The following is a 27,410-nucleotide window of genomic DNA, read 5'->3' on the forward strand; positions in this document are numbered from 1 at the left end:
TCACTGAAAACTGCACTGAAACCCAATACAGATGGGTTAAATAAATTACATTCTTTTATTGCAAGGTGTAACAGAAAAACTAATACAAACATGTAAGACCTGCACTCTGAGCACAGATTCCCATATGAATCATATACACACCTTCTTGCCTTACATGAAACAAGGCTCCAATTTTTGAGTGTTCAAGCAATGACTCTTACTGCTTATCAGTCCTATGTTAAATTACATCAGTAAAGTAGCCAGTAGCTGGTACTCTCAGAGCCTGCCATATTTACTCTGTTGTGGTCCAGATTTATAAACTGCTCATACACACACCTTAAAATGCAGCGCACTTTACACACTGTACCACCCTACAGCTTTGATATCATCCCATTACTGTAATATGCAACAGCAGAGAATTTCTTGAAGATGAGAAAAATACTGCTTTCTCTGATGACTAAAGGGAGAAAGCGAGCTTATGAAATAGAGGCTTTTGAGCAACAGACTGTATTATCTTAGAGTACAAAGTATAATATAGCTCAGAATCAATTAAAAATACACAGTAAGCAAGTAATGACAAACATTAATTTTATTTGAGTAAAACCATAACTGACAGATGAACATCACAAACCCTCTTGACTGAACTTCATTTGTTTCCACAGAGAACCTTTGAATATTGGAAACAAATTAGACTAACAAATAAATGTCTTAGTACAAGGAACTTCTATGTTATGTGTTTTTCCACTGCATTACAACTTAATACAAAACTATAAAAATAAGACACTATTTAAAAAATACATTCGTTTGTAAAACTATTGCTTAATTCATGTTTTAAGTCACACGATAAATTATACAGCTCAGTCACACTTTACAGTTAAAAGATAAACCTACTCTGAATACAAAACGATATCCTCCCATGATCTGACTATGCCAGTTCATAGTACTCCCCAGAATTTGGATCAAAGTAACAGTTCAGACATGGATCATAAAAAAGAGTCAAAACTTCGTCATCTTCTTCTGCATTGAGGTCATCTTCACCTGTGTTAAGTGTGAAAAGTAAGAATAAATCACTCTTATTCACTTAGACGATAACATGGAAATATCTTTCTGTCAGATGTGACAGAATTTTTCTTTAAAGTGTGTAAACTTTTGACTTTTGAATTACCTTCAAGATAACAGCAATTCACATTTTTATTATATTTCTGAAGACTTGTATTTATTTGAGGTGAAATGATGTCAGTCAGATCTTGCTTAACAACTGGACTTTACAAAGTCCAACGGAGCAGTTCCCCAGAAGTACCTCCACTGACAGTGGATCACAGTATTCTTAAGTGATATTTTTCTCAATGACCTTCTTAAACAATGTTTTAGCATGAACAAAGACAGTGTGTACTTAAGGCCTGTAATAAGTTGAATGTCTGGTATCCAATATGTTACCTCAATGTCCAAAATAGGTAAATTTGTACAAAAGAGCTTTCAATATCAGAAAGGAAATAAGATTATTTCAGACAAAAACTTTAAATCTAGGTTGTCTAAAGTTATATAACATGTAAGAATGTTTTCAGGTAACAGAAATGAATCCTTAGTCTAAAATACACTGATAAAGCCATACAGACTTCTATTACAGATGCTTTATATATTGTAGCTCCTTTTCTAAACCTGTCTGTCTTTCATACAAGCTAAATCTAAGTTATATGACCTATATCTTTTTGAAAGGAAATAATTCACAGTTGAACTCAATCTGTATCTCGAATTTCATCATAAATGTTAATCTTTTTCTCAGACTGCTAATACAAACTGAATGCTTTGTATGCCCTAACACTTCATAGTAAGTAATGGCATGTTATGCCAACAGCAGCAGTTTCACAACGCTCAGAATCTATTTACAGCCAGGATCACACAACAATGTATTAGGTTACATTATTTAGAGACCACAAAGTAGGTTGGTGCATTTAATGCATACAGAAGAAGTGTGCGTGTTATATTTTCGGAATAGATTTCATTTTTGTTTCCTCAGTAGCATTAACAAATGCCATCAGAAAGAAACTGTCTCTTACTGTAACCACAGGTAAAAAGGTAAAGCTGAATTGTTGCCCTCCTTGCTGTGGGTACTTCGTCAGGCCTGGTAAGCTAAATGAGGTTAACTGAGATATTTTGTTTGGGTAGCTCTTGGGAAAAATTGTGCAGCGTGGAAAGGAGGCATAAACTGAATGTCTTTTTCTACACTTCAGATCATAGTACACAAGCAAATGGTATTCATGCCTCATTCCCTCACATAGCCTTACATTTTAATCTGAAACCATGGTGTTATTTGCACTGAATTCTTCCTTTTATTGTTTTGCTTTTCCCTGCCTATGCTTCTCTTCAAAATGATTCTCTTTTCTTCTCTAAGCTTAAATCTTCCCTCTTTACCTTGGAACTGGCCCCTCAACATACTCCCTGGTTTGATTTCAGAACAAGAAACTCTTCAGACTCATCAGGGGTATTCCTCTTTCCCTGTATGCCTTGAATTCATACCAAATCAGAATTCGATTGCATCCAGGACTAGCTGGATTTCTACCTGCATAGCAATAATTTCCTTCATGTATTTTCAAGTGAACAGGAAGAGAACTTATTTTTCTAAACGTATCTTGTTTTTAAAGTTAGGCTTCTTTCTTTTAGCATCTCAGAATATCTCCAGATGCATTTTAAGGCATTTCTAGATGTTGCAACAGATTTCCAACAGCAGCATGAAGTATTCAGTTTTGAACAGATTAAAAAACCACATGAAAACCTCACTTCTGTTCTTCTACTTCCTAAAAAGAAGTACTAATTAAGTGACATTCTTCTACAAGGCTCAACTAATGTGTAAGTTGCATTAGAAGGCACCTTTCTACTTTCAAATGCTATATTGTGTGCAGCCTGACCATATGCAGGAATGAAGTGCCCATGGCCAAATTAACTGATAAACAAGTCACTTTCAAAGAAAATTTCCATAGCTGTTTATGCTGCCACCATCCACACTTTTGGGGTTGAAGCTGCTCAGGATTGCATGAAAAAACCTCTTGGCAGTTTAATTTGAATATCATGGTGAAAGCAAAATCAAAGCTTTTGTTCTTAAATCACTATAAAATTAAACAGTATTTTAAGCTAGAAAATAACTTGATTTTAAATGAAAACTGAAGTCCGTGATATACATTATAGAGTATTTTTTAGTTCTGAGCTGAGAGAAGATGGAAAATAGTACCTCTGAATACCTGTCATATTAAATGAAATGTTGCCCCTCTGAAATCAGGGGAGCTGATTTTTTTATGGAGAAAAGCTTTTGTTCAAGATGTCTAAACCTGGATAACAAAGAATGGAGCTTTTTCTGAACTCTGAAATAAATGTACAAATAACTGTGTTGTTATTTGGATTATGTTAACACTGTTTACATAGTCACCACGGTCTGGAGAACTAAAATAAATAGCTTCCCTTTTCACAGAAATATATTTTCACTGTATTCTAGGTTTTAATATTAGAAAATGGTTTGTAGCAAATCTCACTTTAATGGATCATATTCTGACCCTGACATAAGTCAACTGCACTGGACCAGCTGTCAGCAGAGGGGACGCTGAAAACAACACTGCTAATATTTTCTCTGATATGATTCTTGAACACTGAACTATGGTGCTCACATCTATACTGTAATTATGTACTGCAGGGTTACCATATGACTTGCCAGCTGCTGCAGTCCAAGAAAGACGACTATTCAGTGCTGTGGTTCCTACAGCACTATCTTAAGACAAGTAACAAGATACAGTAAAGTAAGTGCCAGAGAATTTATGACTCTGCCTTTGTCACTTACTGTGGAAACTTTCTTGTATGACTTGTTATGTCAAGATAAATGAAATTGTCTATAAATCAGAAATATCAATGCCCAATAAGGGAAAAATCTATGGAAATTTATCACATTTATAAGTCTAAATTTTCCTCTTGATTGTCTTGTGAAACCTGTGAAACTTTTCAGTGTATCTCCCCATTTAACTATGTATTATGGATGGTGCAAATGTTAAGAAAGGAACTAAACAGTAAAATGCTTTCTTAGAAATTAATCGCCTTTCCCCGCCCCCAAGTTATGCCCCAATTTAAAGATGTTTTCTAAATAGAAGAACTAAAAAAATCTTTATAAATATACTAATGCTATACTATCTATTTTTCTTTAAGGATACTTTTAGATAAAATTAATATCTTGAATACATTATGACTCACTGAAGATTTTCAATACTGATAATACGCTTTTGTTATCCTGTGATACTTGGAATACTGGAAAACTGCACACACACAAAAAACAACCTTGTGACACATAAGTCACTTCCCAATTTTCTAATGTGATATGTAAAAAAAAAAAATGAGTAGGGCAACAGAATTTTCCGAAATGAGTTTGAGCATTCAGTTTGTTCATCAGATCTGGTACTTAATCGTCAGTAATAAAACAGTTCTTGTGTCACACAAATAACTACCCTCAAGTGAAGTGATTAATTAAAAAAAAGATTTTTCAGCAGTGCAAGAGATGTATCACAGGACAAGACCTATTTAGCATATCTTTTGAAAATGATACTCCAAACCATCTAGTTGCCATAGTCCATCAAGGAAAACACACAGATTCAAACGTTTGATGTGTACAATCTAATCTGATTGATAGGCATGTATTACAAGGCACTGCATTTTCACACACCACCACATTATGTCCAAAGATCTGTGTTTCACTTAAGTGTATCTTTTATGTGAGCAAAACCATGTCAGTTTTGTTTCAATATAGTGCAAGGACATTATTTTCCAAGGACTGTAAACAATCAGAAAGGGAGGTTTGGAGTTGCTTGAAGATGTTGTATATTGTACAGGTACCCCTTCAGTTTGCCACTCAGGCCTCCCCTACCCACAGCTGCTACGATTACTCTGCTTCTTCTCTACTACTTTAATAGGGAAGGGTGTCTAGTAGTCTGGAAAAAATCCAAACTCTGCTGGTTGGGGAGGGAAGGTCACGGAATGGCTTTGTTATTCTCTCACTTCCTACAACTTCTTGGGGAAATGAAGCTTCATCACTTCAACGCTATGGCAGGTTTTTTGGAGTATTTGGAGACAGAAAAGTTTCTGTGTGAAGTTATCACAATTACAAATATCATAAATATACATGAGTTAGAATTTAATTTGATTGAGTAAAGCCACAACAAAAAAAAGCCGAAATAAAAAGCTATGCTATATAGAGATTTCCTGTTCTCCGAATGTACAATCAGGGACACATGATGCAAAATATTTCAGCATAAAGGAAAACGAGTTTAGGAACAATTCACAAAACAGTTTGGAAATTCTAGTGTGAATAACAGAAGAAATCCAACGAATTTCCAAATATACTTCTTTTTAAAACTTTTAAAAGATAATACAATTTTTAAAATTTACAGAAATTCTAGCTTTACTGCAGCAAGCCTTGGATTTCATAATACTAACAAAAAAATTCTCAGAGACCTATCACAAATTTATATCCAACATGCTTTTAACTCAAAGATTACTGTCCAGTTCTCTTTGGCTTACTTAGGACCCTTAACAAAACACATTATTTATTTGATTCTTCAAAGCAAGGTCCCTTCCTGACAGCAAAACTCTTTTTTGCTGACATAAACAACTACAAATATACATCTATGAAAATATTCCCAATTTGAGGGGCATAATCTATTTTAGACAGTAAATCACCGAGACATCTTCATCCCTTGGGCAGCCTCAATACACAGGTCAGATTTATGAGATTTCACATTGAATTCCACAGACTTGAAGAAAAATGTAGATATTTACCCTGTTTCCCAAGACAACCCATGAGAAAAAAGGGCATTTGAAGAAAACAAGGCATTTGTTTTATTCTACTGTTGTTGACTTTCCAGATACAGCTAAGTTCTTTGCCATTCTCTAAGCAAACACCGTTAATAAAGAAAAACCTGTAACACTTTAGGTGGTGACAACAGTCGTTACTCAGGAAACCACGCTGAGATTTCACTTACGGCTAAATCTGAAATTTTTCTTCGTAAGAGAAGTATCACTAATGTAAGTGTAATTATGCTTCTGAATAAGAATGTTTAGTCCTTGCGTTCTTTCTTTCATAGGTTTGCCATCCCCACTAGCATATATTCCTTACTTTAAACAAATAAGATGCATTTTTATGAGCTAATCTGTACTGAGACAGAACATTAGGAAATGGCAACTGCATAAGTTATTCTTCTATCAAAGGCAAATAATACTGCATGGAAAACTCTACTAGCTTGAGCTGAGAAGAATAAATAAGAGAACTTGGAACCAAAATGTAGCAGTATAGAAAACTATGAAAAGGCAGCACCAGCACTACAGAAACAGCATTTAGAAATGTCTTTCTATCCAGGTCCTTTTCATTGTCTTCATAAACTCCTACCTGGAATATTCTGATTTGTTGAAGATTTAGTGTGCTCTTCCAGCTGTTGGCTTCCAGGAATGATGGGGGGACTGAATGCGTTCAACCAGTCCCTGAAAAATACAAATCAAAATATCATTCATAAAAGCACAGTTTGTGTTCCTATTTGTTCTAATTCTTTTGATGACTAAAAAAAATTTCAAAGGAAATTGCAGGTTGTCAAGTGTGATAAAACAAAATCAAGCTGGATTTTATTATTATAAAAATAAACTTTACAGTTAATACAATTCTTAAATGTTAAGGCTTCCTTCCTTCCTTAGCCTTTTCACCCGTTCTGTTCACGCTAAAAATCTGTGTTTTAAGTCAGGTTTGCTTTGCAGGTTTCAGCTGATATAGCTCTCTCAGCAAAAGGTGTACATGAGATGTGACCCATAATCCACAGAGCTACACTTTGAAAGCCTATGGGACTCATGAGAGTCTTTTTCTGAGGAATAAGGACTTGGCATGATCAACCTGTGTTTGATGAGAGACTATGAGGGTCAATTTGATTAAAAATCCTTACCCTCTCTAAGGAAAAAGGCTTAAAGACAATCACAAGAGATGTGTTTGCTTACCACTGACCTGGCACTGCGTGGGGCCCCCTGTAATAGGGTGACATAGCAAGTTGTGTATCATTCCTGGTCTGAATGTTTGGTGAGTTAGAGCTGAGCTTTGACATCAAATGGATGCCACCAACAGTGTGATACCAGTTCAGTGGTCATGAATTGTGGGACAGCTGTTTTGTATTAAATAATTTAATCTTTCCAGTTTAATTTAACTTCAAAATTTTTCAATAAACAGGTGGAATTAGTGATCAGAGCTAAGAGTAATATATGATCAGTTTCTAGTGTTTTTAAGAAGGAAACATTGGATTGAGCCAGGATGTTATTGTTGATAGTATTGTTGATATCGGAACAAAGCTTTGTTAGGTAAATACAGTATAAACAATTGCTTATAACAACTTTTTATTGTTATAAAATGTTATCTTGTTATAAATAAAAAAATTGTTATTGAGCACAACATAATTTTAGCTACTGGCAAGACTATACAGAGGACTCTTCTCATCACAGCTGTCACATATCTATTTTGCTTCTGCAAAGAAAGAAATTTTTATGGGATGTTTATCATAGTGGAGGGAGTATGGACCTTCTTCACCTATTCAATTTAATAGGCAATTTATGTCACTCCTGAACACTACTTTTTGATAGCTTTTAAAAATGATTTTCACATTGTCATACACTCATGCAAAGTTCAATGTTCATTTCACATGCGCCACTTTATGATACACTGTCTTTGATTGTTACAGCTCAAAGAAAGGAAAACAGAACAGTTGTTTTTATTGTTATTGTTACTGCTTTTTATTGCAAACTGAACTGCAGATTTTTTCACTGAAAAAGTCACTCATATTATACTATTAATCAGAGAAAGATAGCACTGGAAGGACACATCTAAGTGACAAATTTAAGACATTCCTTGTGCAGGTGACCATGTCTTGTAATTCTTTTCATATATGAAACTAAACTCTGTACACTGTGCATAGATGATGTTTCCTTAAGTTCCCATCTCTCCTCTTCAACAGAAAGAGCTATAACACATCAAAGCTTCCATATAACCATTAACTAGACTAAGTAATTGCAAGTTAACACTTGAACACAGAATTCAAGGGACCTCAGTAAATCATCTCATTTTCATAGAACCAGATCCATCTTTTTTGACCAACCTATTTCACTGCAAGGCAAGGGGAATGGAAGGGAAAAGGGGTCTTTAAATTCCCTTATGTTTGCTTCATGCTGGTGACAACAGTGCAAATTAAACTTGGTTTGGGATTGATTCAACTTATGTCTGGCCATGGCTGTTCCAACAGCTGGCACAAAAACATCATGCATGCAAACCTGTGCTAAAGGTCTGGGAGAGTAGCCTGTTGAGGTAACTTTAACATCCATGGCTTTCTCTAGAAGGGATGAAATTTTCCAAGGCCCGACAGATTTTTTTATGTTGCCAGACTGTTATTGTCTCAACTCAATTGTCCAACATCAAGTAAATAGGTAATGTACTTCTACTTTCTCCAAAGCCTTGATGATCTCATGTAAGATCTGCTTCTGACAGAGAAATCTGGCAAGGCTCAGTCATGTATTATAATTGCTAAAATATGCCAATTGCCTTATTTTTTTTGTTAGTTTTTCTGCTACTTCTGGACTTGTTATTGATTCCACATCATCTCCTGTTGGCATGTACGCATAATCTGGGGTGAATCAGGGGACAACCACCTATCTGTTTGCAGTCAAAATGGAAAAAACTAATTTTCTGCCTCAGGAAACAACTGCTGGTGTAGAAATCCAGCACGCAGTATAGCAGATTTAAAGGAAGAGGTATTGAATTTGCCATCACTTCAATATGTAAAAAACATACTTCAAAATTTTTTTATACCATCATATGATTTTCACATATATGGCCAACTTCACAACCAATCCTCCTCTTCTGCTGTTCAGCTAACGCCAGTGAGAACTGGTACGACTAATCCACACAGCAATATGCATGCCTAGACATCTCATTGTTAGCTCGCTCTGTTGTTGCTCACCATATTTGTGTTCCTTGAATACAAAGACTCCTTGTTTACACCAAAGCTTCAAAAGTTTTTACGAATAACACTTAAATGCATGCTATGATTATCCAGTGACATAGTAGAATATATTTTCCATTTCTGCCACTTGCATGTGTGGTTTGTGCTGCCTCAGAATCAGCCAACATAAGCCTAACACTGGAATCTGACCATGCTCATAGGAGAGCACAAAGCATTACCACTTACCTGATTCTCTACAATTGCACTGAAACACAATGTCAGCAAAGGCAATCTCTTGGAGAAACTGCAGCAATTTTAGAGAAGGTAAGGAAGAACTATCAGTGTTAATCTACATCTCTGCTTCCCAAGCTACCCTTTCTTCCAAATTCACTACCGCTTTTTTAAAAGACAGTGATGTTTGAGATCCAGAGAAGAACTAGAATATTTCTGCTAGGAAGATGATTGGTGAAGCAAAAGTGGTGCAAGGATAGAGGAAAGACAGTGCTTGCTTCTAAAGAGAATTATCTCAGACCAACAAATGTAGTTAGAAAAGTAAATAAGTTTTAGAGCATATGGCACAAACCAGAAGAGTTTAAAGAGATGTGTTTTTCATATGAAATATGTATCAGAGAATTTCTAAAGAAAATAGTTGGTGCCTGGAAAGCAGAGAGGATGTTAATAAGAAGGAAAGATAGATAATAAGGCAATTACCTCCAATGGAAAAGAAAGAGACAATTCATGTAGAGAACATTGAGGAAGGGAGGTAATAATGTGTCATTAAACCAGTATTTCTGTTAAATTAATAGTTCTTATTACTCAGAAAATTTATGAATTTTAGTTTGAAGTCTCATCTCTGGAAGTTCTTCCTGAAAGATCAAGTCTGAGCAATCAGAGATGGGATGATTTGTGAGTAGCTGGAAGATTTTGTCTCTGATTTTGTCCTTCATTTATTACAGTCAATTCTCATGTAAAGGAGTTGTTCAGTTTTATCTTTATATTTATTTTGAAGCATCTAGTTTAGTAGATGAATTATTATTTTCTCTAGATCTAGGGATTCTGATGGTTCTAAAGGGAGGCAAAGGAGTGTTTATTTATGATAGAGGCAACAGAGATGTGGCAAGTTTAATATTTCCTATTAAGACAGTTTAGATTCAGTTCATGTATTTTTCTCTCAATGTCCAAGAAAAACGAATAGTTTTGCTATTCAATCCCCTCCCACCAAGACAAGTAATCAAAACACTACAATATTAGGGATTCATTGTTGACTTTACATTACTTTTAAGGTTGAAATATTTTACACAATATGTATTCAAAACTGGTTTATTACTTCCACATGCTACTTAACAATGTCTAAATCAACTTTTCCTAAAATCTTGAAAAAAATATTTTAAAAAATCTTATGTGTGCTGAAATCTTCTTGGCCAAATTGCAGCAGAGAGTAAATACTGGCAGTGATTGATAAACCTCTGAAAAGTGGGATTACAGTGGTAATTCTGACAGATGCTGTAGTCTAGCAGTCAAGATAGACTTTTCCACAATGTAATCTGCAGTTGCTTTTAGGAAGCAACTGAAGCGTGAGCGTGTGTGTGAGTGTGAGAGAGAGCGAGCACGTATGAGTTAAAAGAAAACATCCTGAAAAATTTGTAGACCTTGCCTAAAAGTAGAGCCCAGTATGGAGACAACCAGCAATATTCTGAGAAATGCAGACTATGGCCTGTGTTCCCATTTATCATGTTTTTCTTCTGACTGAATAAAGAATACTTTTTTGGGGAACTTCTTTAAGAAGCTGGTTTATCTCCTTAAAACAGAAAAGCTAATCATGCATTCTGACTAATTAAAGACACTCTATTTATGCTATCAATGCCTCCAGCTGTAATCAATACAATCAACATGCAATAAACTATGTAGAGCTTTCCTGATAACAATGCAGAATGCTAAATACTGTCTTTTGACATTGGGAGTTTCATTGTATGAAGGCTCAGAATAGCTTCCACACACCGTCAAAGCATCATGCACCTTTAATCCTTGCACCGAAATTCTTCATTATTCTGAAAGCTATTCTCCATACCAAAATATAATTTTAAAAATGTTATATAATCTTGTTTTATTATGGTCTTTTCTTAAAAAAATACTTTCAGAAAATAATTGTCGTATATTGAAATATCACACCATAGCTGAACTGTGATGGCAAGCAAAATAATCTTTTGGACTTATGAACATAATTTTCAGTCTTATGACAGTATCTTAAATTTTGCAGAAAATGGCATCCATCAGTAACATCTGTTGAGAAAATTAGTGATGCTTTATTAAGTAGGACTTATCAACGACAATGTATCAAAGTTATTAGCATCAACAGAAATCTGAAGAATCAGAGGGTTTTGATTTAAATCTTAATGAACACGTTTGATACTCTTGTTTTTTGACACTTATTTTTGCTTTTTAGTTTATCCTACTGGCTGGACTGAGAAAATGGTAAAACATTCAGTATAAACATTTTTAAAATTGCTGTGAAATGAGATAGAATACTTTACCGCATTTCTCTGGAGGGCCAGAGAATGCCAATGTATGAATCAAGAGTACAAAAATATTTTAAGGAAAAAAGGATGAATTCTTGACATCTTGTGCAACTATCCACTAAAGTCTCAGAACATACTTCTGTCCTATTAGTAATATTTAATACCACATGAAGCAAATTCTACTGCAAATGCTCAAAGTGAATAAGTAATACCTTACCATGATCCACTGAATGGAAAGTGCCAGCTCATAACAGAAGTATGGTTCAGTATAGTCTGAATATTCAATTCAGATAAGATGAAGACTTATTTTTCTCACTTATTTGGATTTTTAATTATATCTATTTAAGAAAAGTTGTTAGAGACTAACTCAGTTCTTAGATAAATCAATAAAAAGTCACCTAGCTTTGTAACACCCCTCACCTATTCCCTGCTACATCTGTTTTGGAGCATGTATTCCTTCTCAGGTTCCTCTAGATTAGCAGATCTGAACTTTTGATTATTTACATACCTGCTGAACGTCACGCATATGTGTAACTTCATTCACTTAAATCAGATTACCTATACACACTTATTTGTGTTCTGCTTTGTACTATATTAATGATGTACGCGTAATGGGAGGGTTTTTTTAATAGAAGCATTTCTGTAGAAAGAAACCCTTCAATAATAGTTTCAGTAGTGAAGCAAGGACTTATGAAGGCTATTAACAGTAAGATGTGTTTGCGTTATGTACAAAATGCAACCATACTGGAATCAAATTTCAGGTCTTGCTACTACATATTTTATATATATATATATACACATATATACATATACTACACGAAGATGATTAAGGGGGTGGAACATCTCCCTTATGAGGAGAGGCTGAGGGAGCTGGGTCTCTTTAGCTTAGAGGAGACTGAGGGGTGACCTCATTAATGTTTATAAATATGTAAAGGGCAAGTGTCATGAGGATGGAGCCAGGCTCTTCTCAGTGACATCCCTTGACAGGACAAGGGGCAATGGGTGCAAGCTGGAACACAGGAGGTTCCACATAAATATGAGGAAAAACTTCTTTACGGTGAGGGTGACCGAACACTGGAACAGGCTGCCCAGAGAGGTTGTGGAGTCTCCTTCTCTGGAGACATTCAAAACCCGCCTGGACGCGTTCCTGTGTGATATGGTCTAGGCAATCCTGCTCCGGCAGGGGGATTGGACTAGATGATCTTTCGAGGTCCCTTCCAATCCCTAACATTCTGTGATTCTGTGATTCTGTGATATGTCTCTAGTAATTGTGAAGTCGTCTTAGTCTTAAATTGTCCATTATCTAAAATGCGTCAAACAATTTCAAAATTTTGAACATTCTTAAAGTTCTTAAATAAGTATACCATAACCAAGAAACATTCAATATTAATTTATACATCAAAAACTGTTTAGTGCTACTCAGCTCCAGGTGGGAAAAACCGTATCTTTATAATGGAAAACTCAGTGAGTATACAGAAGATATACTACCAAAAGAATGCAGAGTATACTTATACATACAAATCAAGGATTTTTGAATGCACATTTTAATAAAAATCTTGTAAAATTAACATAAATATACATGTCCATATGACTGCATGAATTGAAAGCTCTGTTTTAAAAAGAAACATCCTAAGTATTTAAGGGCAATCCAGCAATACATTGATGATTCAAAAAATGCAAGCCATGAGCTACATGGCACTATTCTCCTGGAGTGTTATTGTAGTTTCAAAATACCATTAAATCAGCACAAACCAACACTTACCATTTCCTGCACATTTTTCACAGTGAGCTGCATTCTGACTATGAGTAATCTCTTAATCTGTTCTTTGCCTCACAATCCGTCAAAGTGACAGATTCATCCCATCCCTAATACATAATATCTTCATTTACTGTATGCCTTACTGGAACTTTCTATTTTTTGCTAGCACTAAGATTTAGAAAATCTCGAGCATGTTTACAGAATGCCTTTTTCCTTCCTCCAAACCACTTCAGCAAGTCCAGCCTGCCAAATACCATACTTCTAATTGAGGTAGAGAGACCTCCTTAAAAACTAAGATATTTAATTTTCAATGAACTAAGTTAGTTAATTTTCAATTTAGTAACTAAAAAAGAGATCATAAAAAGTACAATTGCAACTGTGCATGGAAGACTTGAATCTGCTCCTCTTAAAGTCTTAAATTTGGAAATGAGTTGGCTTATGGGGGCTAGATTAGATCAAAGAATAACAAAGGAAATGTGAATTCTACTTAATAAACAAGATATTTAGACAGTGTGAGGTGCTACTACAGGTGCATACCATATAATGATTCTGACTGGTATTAGCTGAAAGTTTGACTGTTTTTCTTTCATTATCAAATTCAAATGATAAATTTGTGCAGGTTATTAAAAACATACAGAGTCACCTACATGAGTCTAAAAATATGAATGACCTGAATTTGGAGGTTTAACGGCTTAGTAATTAATATATTGTGCTATTTGGTCAATGTTTTGCAGTTAAATACATGAAGCTAACAGTAACATTGGAATTTACTTAAAGACTAACCCTGTAGTTCATCACCATGTTGGCTTGCTGGCTAGATTATAGCCTCAATATTCGCTAGCAATATAAACGACACTAGCAAAGAAAACCAGTGTTTTATCATCTAATTTAAGTAAAATACTAGCCCTTTCTTCTTTGCTAGTTTTGATTTGTTTACCAGAAGATCAGCTGTATATATTGGAAGTAATGAATTTGCAAAGGTGTGTTAAAATTCCTTCACAAGCTAATCTTAAGCAAGTAAATTCTAATAACTACATCATATAGTCATTGATCAGTGAACCAAATGGTTTTCCACATTTAATGAAGCATCTGTTAGGTAGGGTGTGCTTCCTTTTTTACATGTTTTTAACAAATAAACCATTCATTTTAAAAATTATATTTTAATATTCCACTAGTTCAGGAAACACCTGAATCTCGTACCTAACGAGTTTTTAATGCAATTAAACACAACACAATTAAAGTAATTGCTTTTCCCCACAGCCAGCCACTAACAGCATTTTACTGTTCTGTGCATCCTGGATGTAGACTGCACCCTATTTAACTTTTAACGCATGACATAGAGCCAGAGGGCTTTTACAAATCAATGGAGAGACATGACTCAACAGAGCACTAACTTTAATATTATCAAACTTGTTAAAGGTGATGCTGTTGAATGTTCCTAGTCTGTGAAAACTACCTTTCTTTTTCAGAAAAGTAAAAAAAAAAACCCAACAAACCTGTATGCAAGAAAACTCTGACCTTTCAGTATATTAATGTAATGAATGGTACAGCATGAAGCTGGAAACTTAATCATCACCACAAAGTGAGCAGTATGCTACCTCAGTTTAATTCTTCAAAAACATCAAGTTTTGTCAAAAACAAACGTAAAATAACATAAAGGAATCAAAACCAATACTCTCGCACAAATGATACTGGAATAGCAGGAAAGGGAGGTGTGGGCATTTGTGCCCTTGGAGACCCAGACGGTTTTGCTCTGTAAGGAAATGTATGCATATGGGACGTCAGTCAAGGAGCCTGATTTGTCTGTATTTAAATAAGCTTCCAGTTCAGAAGGAGGACAGAGGAATAACATATATTTCCATAAATGGGGGGCTGGTTAGTGATAGTAAGCTTTTCTCTCCAGAAAAGTGAACAATACATCTAGTATAAACCTATTTGGAAGTTTGCCTGCCCTATGAACTACCCTAAAATCCCAAGGCTCTAAGAGTTGTCAGAAGTTGGACTCAGACCTTAGATGCTGGCTTGTGGCTGGACTGAAGTGTCTTGTCATCCGTAAGCACTGGAGATCCCCTGGAAGAAGACACCCTGGCAATGGGGCATAGTGACAGTTTAACTGAGCACTGAAGGAGAGAGAAACTACCTTATATTAACATAGATGCAACAGCATGTTTGGAAGCATTTGCCATGTTTCATATTCAAACCCTTAGTGTATATGCTGCCACTTTTTCATGTTCTCAGATTCCCATACAAGGGAAAGACATTTTTTGATTATTTTAACAAGCTTTTACATGTTATCCACTTGGTCCTCAACAACCTTTCTGCAGCTAAGCTTTTTACCATCACAATTAAAAATTGTAACCTTTTCAATTAGATGTTTCCTGTGCCATTTGCTTCTTTTGTCATGTTCTTTTTCATGCATATTATAGCCTGACAAATGCAGCAGAACTTAGCTAATTCAGATTAATGACTGGGAGACCTATTGCAAATTACTCGATTTTGTGGATGAGTAAAATAACTGAAGAAGTACAATGAAAAACCAAAGTACATTTTGTGATACATTGTTCTTGTTCACTTATTTTGACAACTGTTGTGTAATTTTATAATACTTCATAATGTAATATTGTCTGTTTTGCAGAAGTAATGGAGTTGTATGACTTTGATCTTGTAATGAATCATAAAAATAAATATGCTGCTTTGTTTGCAAAACTCAGTCTTGAAATTTGTTTCTTAAGTTATTCTGCTATTTAAGCTTTTGCTTGGAAATACAGGAGACAAAGATCTTTTGTGTCTGAATTTCACAGCATGCATGTTGGAGAAGTTCTGGTGTAGTGCAAATAGATGTTATAGCTACAATCCTACCGCACCACTTTGTAGGTGAGTTTAATATTATTGAATCTCTCAATGGTATAACACCACATCCATCAGCTATTAGAATGTTAGTTTTCATCTGGGATGGATAAGAGTACTTGAATGGTAGCCTCAAAGCTGAACATACATTTAATACTTGAGTTTGCAGTGGATGTGTTTTTGTGCTGGAATCATTGATATAGTGTGCAAATTTTAGGTGCCATGAGAATGGCAATGTTTACGACAACAATAGGTTCTAAAAAAAAAGACTTCTCTAGCAGAAACTTTTAAAGAAAGTGAAAGAAATAATTTACTTCCTAAAATTGATAGAGTGGTCAGTTATGCACAGAAAGAGGTGTTCGTTATATTTAACTAATATACCAGAATTTTACCAATAATAAGTTTGAAAAGAAGTTAAAAATGTATGTAGTTAAAGAAACATTTTTATCCATTTCACGATTCATTATCTGAACTACTGTGCATGCGTGTCATTACAAAAACAAGAAAATCACATTGTTTGATAAAGTAGTAATTAAGGATATGGGTTCTCCTTTTTTTTTCTTAAGGTAAAACCTACAACTTTTTCTGAAAAGTTTATAGTTATTGTCCTCCTCAAACATGTTAATCTCCATGTCAATGAAACATTTCTTTTGCGACAACAAATCTTGAATCTAACATTTATCGTAACTGGAGATACCTTTACCAAAAAAAAAAAGGAAGAAAATGTTATTAGCTTTTTTTAGGTTGGTTTTGTTTTGTTGTTGAGGTTTTGTTTGTTTGTTTGTTTGTTTTTGTTTATAGAGGAAAGAAGAATGATGACATCCTGATCAGTCTAATGTAACATACGTAGGTTACGATGACAAGACAGCTTGCTTTAGTCAGCCCGTACCAAGCCCATGTGAAGTGAGGTCAGTGACTATTAATCATTTGTCAAAGACTGCAGGCCCTTATCAGCCAATTATAGATACAAGGAACTTTATATCACATCCAAAAGTGGCAAACCTACGAAGGACTTAAACCAGAGTACAGTGGTGACACTTTTTATAGATAAAACATAAATCTAGACAAAATGCTGGCCTGAATTGCATCATATTTCTATTTAGCAATTTTAGTAAACACTTCATAAAATCATTGGTTTTCCTCAAAATTTTAGGGACTTCGTATGCTCCTTAGTTTTAAGAGGTTTCTTTTTTATTCACAATTGCTGGCATCTAATTTAAATACAAAAAATCCCACTGAAGAAGCAGCTGACTTGCATGTACAGAGCAGATAAATCTAGCTTATTTTACTGGACTGGCTTGAGGACGGTCCTGACTCCTACCACTTCAGAGCAACTGTAACACTCACTTTTCACAGCAAAACCTATGGCGATAATAATCTCCATGGATGCAGGTCCGAGTGTCATGGAGAACAAGACACTGGAAAGGGTATATGGGAAACTGATAAAATGACATCTCATTGCTTCTTCAGATTCTTGCTGGAATTTCGGGGCTGACAATCTACATCATCAGCTGCAGATGGACTCTCAGTATCAGCAAGGAGGTTTAAGACTCCTCTCCTGTCCCCACATTGGGTCACGATCATCCATCAGGTGAAGCGAACTCCAGCACATAGGGCTGACTGGGCAGGGAACACTATATACTCATGCACCCACACACTTTCACATACCAGCCTGGCAAGTGTGAGCTTCCAGCAGCGCAGAGGAGATAGAGGTGGAGCTAACAAGGGAGTACAGCTCTATTTACTCCTGGTAATTCTGTGCGGGTAACCCTGACCAAGCACACAGCAGAGGCACAGACAGTACTTCAAAAGATCATTTTCATTGATTGATATACTAATTAATTTCTGCAGGTTCCAACCACCCTTGGAAAAGCTGTCAGCCCCACATAGATAGAGTAGTTTGGGGAGGCTGTTGATTTTAGAGCTGTTAACATATGAAACCCACCAGCCACTAATAGGGACAACAAATTAAACTTCAGTTTAACAATTATTTTCATTTGTGAATGAAAACCAGCTTGATTCTTTAGTTTGCGACCACTGATTAATAGACTTTCTCATAAAATGATGCCTGTGTTTTATGTGCAGATCTTATACTCTTACCTATAGTCCAAATCAGGCAGACATTTACTATCATCAAATCTCTGTGCCCACAATTCACTACAGGAATACATTTTTTTTAACATGTAGAGTTAAATGTCTAGGTAAAACCTAACTGAAAATTTGTGTGGTTACATTTTGTATGAAATTACTGAAGTAAAATACACTTCTTGTGAAAGGATACCCAATGAAATGCTGAAATATTTGTGTCCTACTTTAGTGCGGTTTCTGGAGAACAGCTCTTTGAACTTCAGGGGAACAATTTTATTTGGTAGTTTGGGAAGAGTTGAGTAGGATGCCAAGAGAGGATCTGGTGAGGCAATGCTTATAAAGATAGGTTTCAACTTATTAAAAAAACCTCTCTCAAAGACAGCAAAATCAGCTTTTATCAGAAATATATTTTCTGGAGCGCATCTGTAGAAGTTCAGAAAATCTATTAATAAAATTAGGCTCAAGTGATCTTTTTCAGAGAGCAACTCTACATTTTGCAGTTCAGTATGGCTGAAATTCCTCTAGAATATTTACTTACTTTCAGCATTTCCTTTAATGAAACTTCCAAACCTTCTATGACAAATATTTTGGATGACAAATGCTTACTAAGTAGATGCAGGGTACATAGCAATTTCCAGTCCCTGCGCTGGAGGTAGAAGTAACATAGATTACTATATTAGCTACAAACAGCTTTCTATTTGGAGAGAAGAAAGCAATTGTGAAGTTCAGCTAGGACCATACAGCACATCAGTCAGTGGGAACTGCACAGCTAAGGCTTGAAACACCGCACATCATCTTGCTCATGTGGCTCTGTAGCCTCTGCAGTCAGCCTGTCTCCTTTCATTAACTGGTTCTATGCCTTGCAAAGCAGCATGATGTGGAGGTGATTTGTATTGCAGTAGCAATATTCTTGGCAGACTTATGACCTTTACCCAGTGGAACCGGTGGAAAATGAGTCTAGCTGGGTCTTTTTATTGACTGCATTCCATTAACTTCACAGGTGCTTTCTTTCCTGGCTTGTTCTTTTATCTTCTTATGGACAGAAGCTACATTTACTGGACAATAGCTTCCACATTGCTCTCTTTTCATTTCCCAGAAAATATCACTACTACACTTTTTAAAGTTACTTGAGACCTGTAAAATTCTTTATCACTCTTTACAACCAACTATTTGTTGTTTCAGTAAGTGCATCATGTAACTATCTTCATCCCATGGCACTTATACCCACTCATCTACATAGGATATATAAATTTTTCAAATATTCTGTGTGTTCCCCTACATAGCTACAGTAGGCTTGCAAAGATTTTAGACATTGTCCAGTTGCTCATACATTACTTGTTAAAATTGGCTTTAAAAACAGTTTAGGAACTAAGTTATAGAATTACCGTTAATTTTATCTCCTTCTTATTTAGGTACACACCCTCTGTGAAAAACATTGCGGAGTTTTCCATTATAAATGAACGGTGATGATGTGAATAATGGTATTCAAGTCACATAATCTCCAGTTTTTATATCATGATGCAAACTGACCCCATAATTTTGTCATCTTCTGTATTTACAGCCCAATAATGATTTTCTGGCAGTTCGCAAGGGCTACTGAATTTATGAGGCACTTGCAAGTCAGGTATTTTAAGAATACTTTGCCGGCATTTCTCGAAAGTGACTTCTAGAGCAATTTAAGTCTACTGTGTGTACTGGATTAAAATAGCATAAGAACTAAATCATAATTTATACTCTTTTGTTTTAAATTTTATTGTATGGAAATAGAAGTTTTCATTGTTGATCATATTAACTTGATATGATGAAATGCTTTATTTTTACAGATAACTGTGTTTATTCTGTTTTTCAGTACATAAAATGTACTGAGTACCAAATTGCTTTAGTACATGCATAAAAATAACTTAATAAAACCTGACTCAACCAATGTATGGGCAAAAAGAAGACAAACAATGTAGCTTGCACTAAAATATAGGCAATTCTAATGCCTCAGAATTATGAAATAATCTCTGGAATAAAGAGTCCTTGACAAAGCGTCAGTCACAAGGTACCTGATATCTCACGCTGTGGACTACAGTCAAGTGTCTCCATCCACTTCAGACATTGTAACAATTCATAAGGACAGAGACAGTTCCTTTGATAACCAGCACCCAAGGCAGAGAGTTTTTTTCAACCAATATGAGCACTTTGTTTTACATATGAAAAGGAACAGGAATCCAGGATTATATTTTAACTCCAGTAATATATTGAGCACACTAAGAAACATATGGCTGCATGTTGCAATAACTGATGCATCTGTGTGAACTTGCACAGTAAGTTTCATAGTGTTCACTTCATAAAATCAAACCAGAAGATAATAAAAACATGGATGGCAAGTGAGACAAGTGACTGAAAACATCTGTGTGAGGAGAAATGCATATTATCCTGCACAACTGACTGGCAGTGCGTTATCATAAAACATTTTAGACTGTTGATAAAAGATAAAGAAGCTGTATCTGAAATGTCCTCTCCTCCTATCCCTCCTAACACACATACATTGCACAGTTAAAACTTGGACAGGCAAAATCAACATTAATCACACCAAGTCAAAGCGAACCAGGACTACTTTTTAAAATAAGTACACCTCTTGTTCAGGCTGTTAAAAATTGACAGTGATGTTGGTGTTTCACAGATAAAAGGCAGTTCTGAAGCTGGACAATTAATTTTTATTGTCTCAATTGGATTATTTCTCCCTAGTCACCCTCTCCCCTTGTCTTCAAATCCCCATTTCACCTTATATTAAAGTCACAGGGATTTTGTTGCTGATTCCAAACAAAACAGATAAAGCTAAAAACTTGACAGGCAAAATATGTTGTAGACAGGATCCCCTAGAACCATCCCACAGCACTGTAACACCCTCTCCTGACTGGGCTATCTATTGAAAAAAACCTGTCTAAATAAGTAACATTAAAATCTTTTGTAACAAATGGATTCCCTGACACCTACAGTCACGTACAGAATTCTAGTTCTAAGCCTTCAAAACAGAGAGGGAGAGAGGGAGGAAGAAATGAGTGAGAGCGTATGTACGTCAGATGAAGAAGGCTTGCTGAATCATGCATCAAAGCAGGTGTAGGAGCAAGGCCTGTGTTAGTTACTTTAAATACACAGTGGTACATCCCAAACATGTAGAATTCAGTTCTGCATTCCAGGACAACGCAAACATTGTGCAGACAATGACTAAAATGAGAAATAGTAAAGCCCTCTGAGAGGAGGTTTCAATTGAAAAGAGATTTAAGATTAAATCAAAGAATGTCACATTTAATATTCAGAACACTAACTGAATCCTTACTGCCTGGGCTATAAATGGAATCTTACCGTGGGTTAGAAGGAGAAAGTGGGCTCATTTCTTTCTGATAGTGATGCTCCTGACTGACGGGCTATGGAAAACAAAAAATAATGGTGAGAAAATAACTTTGCAAATATTCTTTCAGAATGTTTAGAAGTATGTAAGAGATCTTTTATGTGCATACACATTTGCAACTTCTGATATTAGAATTTTACAGTCTTTTTTTCTTATCTGTGAAATTTAAAAGGGAAATTCAGATCCTAACTGTGTAAAAGTACAACTTAACAGATGATTCTTGTCTGAGTGGAAACACATATGAGTTAAGGAGTCGACCACACGGTCATTTCTCTATTGCCTGTGAGAGTGTTGGGACAGAGTCAGGAAATGTCAGAGAGGGAAGGGTGGCAAAGTCTTGTCTGATAGAAATGTCTGGACTGTACGTGTATAGGAAGCATGGTGCAGTGACTCTTAGTAGGATCTGTGCAGAACCAACTTTTCTTAAGACTAGACAACACTGAGGCAGAGCTAATAGGGCTAGCAGGCATGGTTCCTCTCTCCTCAAAACAACCATTAACAGTAATCTTAGCAGTCCCAAATGAAGTTTGCTGAAGCACACATGCTTCTCTACGGCACTGCCAATCTGAAACTTGGATTAAGCTGTTCGTGAACAGCTAACAGTGGACTGCATGAATATTAATACAAAAGATTATAATTTTCCACAGTTTTCAAATCTTACCTACCCATTGTAAGAATGTGCCCCAAAGGTTTTAAACTACATTTGGTTTACAGCATTAAAAACAGTTATTTGCAAGAAAGATCAATATTCATAAACTGGTATAAAAATTCAAGAATTCTAAAATTCAGAAATACATTTTCTCTCAATATACACGTAGTGCTTCCAGAAGAGACTCTCTCTGCCATTGTCACACACCCCACAGCAGTTCTAAACAAATCACTGAAGTAAATGCAAAAGAAGTGAAAATACAAGCATACGTTAACAATACTTGTACAATTTAGTGCATGAAATGCTAAAAATAAATACTAAGCATTATGGAAGCAATTGCTTTTTTTACAGAAATCAATATAAAAATGAGTATGTTCTCATGGTTTCAGGAAGTGGGGAGGGATGTTGTAAAATATATGTTCAGGATGAATGACATCCTAATTACTGCCAAATATGAGTCACTGACTGGTGGTGGATAGTGCAATTCCCAACTGACGGCTAGTGGAAGACTGAGGACGAGACAGAAAGTGAATTAGTCAGTCTATGAACCAGAATATCTGTCTAAATAATTTTTAGTCTCATTTCATAGTAAAGAATAGCCTGCCTCAGTTTTGCAATTTGACTTGATGTGAACAGATCCCTCCAGGGGTTGTCAAACTGAGCTCTCAGTTGGAATAATTCTGGGTTTAAATATCACTCCTCTTGTCTGTCAGACTTCAGTTCTGCCAGACCATTTTTGTTTTAAGTGGCTTTCTTTTCTGAAACATCACAAAGGAGGCCAGAAGACCTTCCACAAATTAGGAATGAACCTGGAAGCACTCTTTCAAATATTTTGCAGATCAAGGCTTATGTGACTGAATTTATATTTAGGAAGTTGCTTGGGGAACAAGCAGTCTTTCTTGTCTGTGAGTACTCTTTAGTCAAAAGACAAGTCTTAGAGGTGAGAATATATTTTGGAGTCTGCTAATGGAGCATTATACCACCACAAGCTTCTAGGATGTACCAATGAGCAATCCAGGAGAATCTTCCTTCTCCTTTGCATTTCTGACTGAGAGTCAGGGACGATATGCAATAAGATATCCTGAATTCTCTTATATAAGATCTTTCTCCAGAATATTTGTGTTATATCTGAAGCGGTATCTGAAGTGTGGAAACAGCTATCCAAGAAGCTGAATTCCCTTACAGGGCAGGAAGGTCTTACTGGTTCTCTAGAATAAAGCAAGGCACTTAAGCAGAAATATTTTGTAAGCTTTGAAAATTTTCTTGGATAATGTGTATATGTGTGGGTATAAACTTCATATTATACTCTGCAATGTATAGAACTGTGTCTTGCATATTGTTGCAAAGCTAACATGGAATTTCATAGATCTTAAGATTTAAGAAAACATTCAAGTAAGACACAGTCAAATAAAGTCTTTAAAATATTTAGTCCTACATACACATATTGATTTAGAACTGTGCCCCACACACATTTTACAAGGGTTTATAATTCTTCTTTGAAGTAAATCCATTTAAAAATAGAAGTTTTTCATATTTATAACTCATAGCTATGCTGGGTAATGTATTATTTCATTTCGTTTTGACTGTCATAGTTTACAGCAGCTGCTAAACAACTTACATTTCAACGATTTCTCCTGACAGCATATATTCAGTTCTTGGTAAACTATCATAGGATATAAAATACAGTTTTAGTATATCTGTTTTATAGTCGTTTAAGGACATCTGTTCTAGTTGCAGCTTAGCAATATGATTGATCTACATGCCTTTACATTCAGAAGGGTTTCTTAGATTCATTAGTCAGCAACATGAGAATTTTCAATGAATCTGGAAATCAGACTAACAATTGCAAGTGATAAAAAAATAAACTCCCTAAAATGTGTTTTATATATAAAATATTACTTTGATACATGAGTTCACTATCTAATATGATTATAACCTGCCCTGCCTTGCAAAGCATCATAGGTATTTAAAAAGGAAAGATACACAAAAGCTGCCTTCTGGTGGTGCTGTTGCCATAGATTCCACTGAGGGACAAAAATGTTATAAAATGAACAAAAATTTGGAATAAAAATACTTCTTGCTTATCTTTGAAGAACATAAGAGAAAGCAATAGATACTACCGATTTAAATAATCAGAAAGATACAACCTGGAAAGACATGTAAGCATGAAAGTTTAATCATGACAAGAATTTCAAGCTGTCCTTAATTTCTCAAACTACAATATGAGGATTATTTCTACTTCTTTTCTATGTACTGCACTGCTAAAACCATTTGCCTACGCAACTGGAAGATGGCTACAGATATATATAAACTTTTCTGCAGTTTGTACATCTGATTTTGGAGGGATTGATCCTTTGCAAATTCTCTTGACTCAACTCAAATGATGGTGGTACTAAAGATCAGTGATGTAAAAACAAATTTGCTTTTATTCTACACATTTTTTACATTATATATATAAGGAATAAATATACACTTCTTGGTAAAAACTGGAAGCTGAAGAAATGATGACTTTACTCATTTTAGGTCTTACAGCAAGACCATGCACGGCAGAAGACTGAAATCCAGGAGGAGCAACATTTGAACATGTTCTAATCACTCCAACTCGGCTGTATTTTGATCTCAGTTATGCAGACTACCTGTGCATACAGTAACACATTTACTGCACATGTGAATGCTATGTGTGGGGATTCACTGGCAACAGCTATATGAAATTATCTGACAGATTTATAGATTTGAAAGCCAGAGGGAAGATGATCATATGTATATCACAGGCTATTAAATTGTAGATCACCAATAAAAAACACTGAACAACATCAGATCTAGAACTGTATGAACCATGAAGGGGGAATATATTCTATTCACAAATAATTGTGAATATATTCTATTCACAAATAATTCCCTGCTGACTGCTTTTGATATTTGTTAGTTGACCAGTTCTAAATTCATTCAAGGTGTGCTTTATCAATATTGTATGCTGCTCATTTTTAAACAAATATGTACAATGGTCTTAGCATGTTATATTTAAGTAATTCCTTTATCAGTTGGAACCTTATCAATAAAATTAGATATTTTGAACAGGATACGTTTTCTATAAAATGATCCTGACTACCATTAACCATATTACCACCCTTTAAATCTCTCTTAACTGAATCCCATGCTGGATTTTTCACTGTTTTCACAGCGATATCAGACTAAGTGGCCTACATGAACTTTTGCATTTCAGCTACCCATTTCAATACTGGCAGAGCATCACTGCTCTCAAAGTCTTCTGAAATGTCGTAAGCATAGCAAAATATACTAAAAATTAACGCCAGCATAGCAAAAATGCCCCCAGCTACTCTTTTAAAAGCTTCTGTGTTAAAACAACTTTGGGTGATTATAATCACCTTCCCCAATAAATGTTGTTTATAACCGTCTTAGATACTAAAGTCTAGAAAATGAATTATCACCTTCACATGAATACGCTGCATTTTTCTAAATGTTGGAACAGAATTACATCAAGCAGTGTTAAACACACAAGTCCACACTGCAAAAACTTGTACCACATCTATGAATAGCTGGTGCCGTGGCAGCTGTCTCAGAAAGGAGAACATGAAGTGAAGCAGCAGATACTGTGGACTAACCGACAGTGTCCTGGTACAGAGAGTCTCTTTGCGTTAAGGCAGAGGTATATGGGCAGGGAGGACTGCGGAAGCTGAATTTCAGCAGTCTTTGCTGTAGCGAGGGACGAAGTAGTTAGTCCTTATCTGAGAAAGATTAGGTTTGCTTTCTAAATTATGTCTTCCAGAAATGAGGTTCTTGCCATTAAATCTTAAAACTTCCAAGCCTACCAAACCTGACAAGGCTGCATGTAAGACACACCAACACTTCAGGCAACTGAATGAAATTTGAAAAACTATTCCTCAAAGACAGATGGCCACAAAGAACTATTATGAAAAACTACAACTATATTAAATTACAATTTAAATGCCTCACCTATGATAATCTAAACATTTTTTTAGACTGATGGTATTAGTCTGAAGCTGCAGAAGCTGATGAAGGCAGTAAGATCCAAGAACTGCCTTTGCAATCACATTGTGCTTCACTGAATACTGGAGCAGTACACTTTACTTTAAAAGTTTTTGTTTAGTCATGTAATTTGTAATTACCAAACTTGACATGTCTAAATATTCTTATCAATTTCCTTATAATTAAACTACTCAAAAATTAATGAGACTGTTATTCTCTTTATTTGAGTTCCATTTGTCCAGTCTTGCAGATTTACACCATGTTTAAGTATATTTAGTGAGTATGGAGAAAACACATTGGAAATATGATGAAATCAACTAGAAGTGTAATGTTGATGTCACCCAAATAGTTAAAACCAACTAATGTTTCTCTGATATCCTGCAAAATTATTGCTCTGTAAACCAGGTTCTTATTTGTCTTAATTACCCACTTATTGATAGATCTCTTCTCATTTGAAACCTTCATTTACCAGTGTACTACAAAGTTCCAATGCTGTGTTAATTATTCACTATGGAAGATTGCTACTACAGGCCTCTATCTCTATAGAACCCTGGAGATAATTTGCACCCAACACTTTAGAGCATTTGCCCCACAATAGTTTATATTGGGACAACACAGCAGTCTTTACTCTTCTAACATGGGATCTGCCTCTGAAAGTTGTGTTGTGTGCTTTACTTAAGCCACATTCATTGTTTAGTATTGTTTCACCTATAATAAAGCAAGAACTATGTTGCTGAGACATAAATGGAGTATGAGGTTATCTAGTTTTACAGCAGCTCCTGCAAGTAGCTTTATACAGTTCCTGAAATGTTATTCTGTGATTTCATACATTCAGTACTCTTCAGTGGACTGTAACAAATACTCCTCTGCTTCTTATAACAGTACTCTGTCACATTGTGCAGCTGTGTGTGATTTTGTACCACTTTGTACCAGGACAAATAATGATACAAGGTGTAAAATACAGAAGGATCTCATACTAAGTGCTCAGAACTGCTGCAGATTTTTACTGCTATTCTTCTGCTTCAGCCCTTTAAACAGTTAGCTTTTCAGTAATGAGGCTTTATCATTGTAGAAGCAATTATTTTCCATTACTTACACTGTAATGCAGTTGCTGACTGGTATATCTGGGTTTCATTCATTCTGGAACTATTTTTAAGTACTATATCACACACCT

At 35.4% G+C, this 27,410-nt stretch overlaps 1 protein-coding gene across 1 annotated transcript in view; it reads right to left on the reverse strand.

The window, feature by feature from the left end:
* Nucleotides 1–904: 904 nt before the first annotated feature.
* The window catches only part of CFAP20DC (CFAP20 domain containing), a 73,331-nt gene continuing 46,825 nt past the window's right edge, over nt 905–27,410 (reverse strand). Inside the window, exons 16-18 of the mRNA XM_068409502.1 lie at nt 21,534–21,595; nt 6,395–6,486; nt 905–1,017 (exon numbers count right to left, since the gene is read on the reverse strand). Of these exons, the coding sequence (XP_068265603.1) occupies nt 905–1,017; nt 6,395–6,486; nt 21,534–21,595 (267 nt within the window). The remainder of the gene's footprint in view (nt 1,018–6,394; nt 6,487–21,533; nt 21,596–27,410) is intronic.

This window comes from Nyctibius grandis, chromosome 10 (genome assembly GCF_013368605.1).
Source record: "Nyctibius grandis isolate bNycGra1 chromosome 10, bNycGra1.pri, whole genome shotgun sequence".
Lineage (NCBI taxonomy): Eukaryota > Metazoa > Chordata > Aves > Nyctibiiformes > Nyctibiidae > Nyctibius > Nyctibius grandis.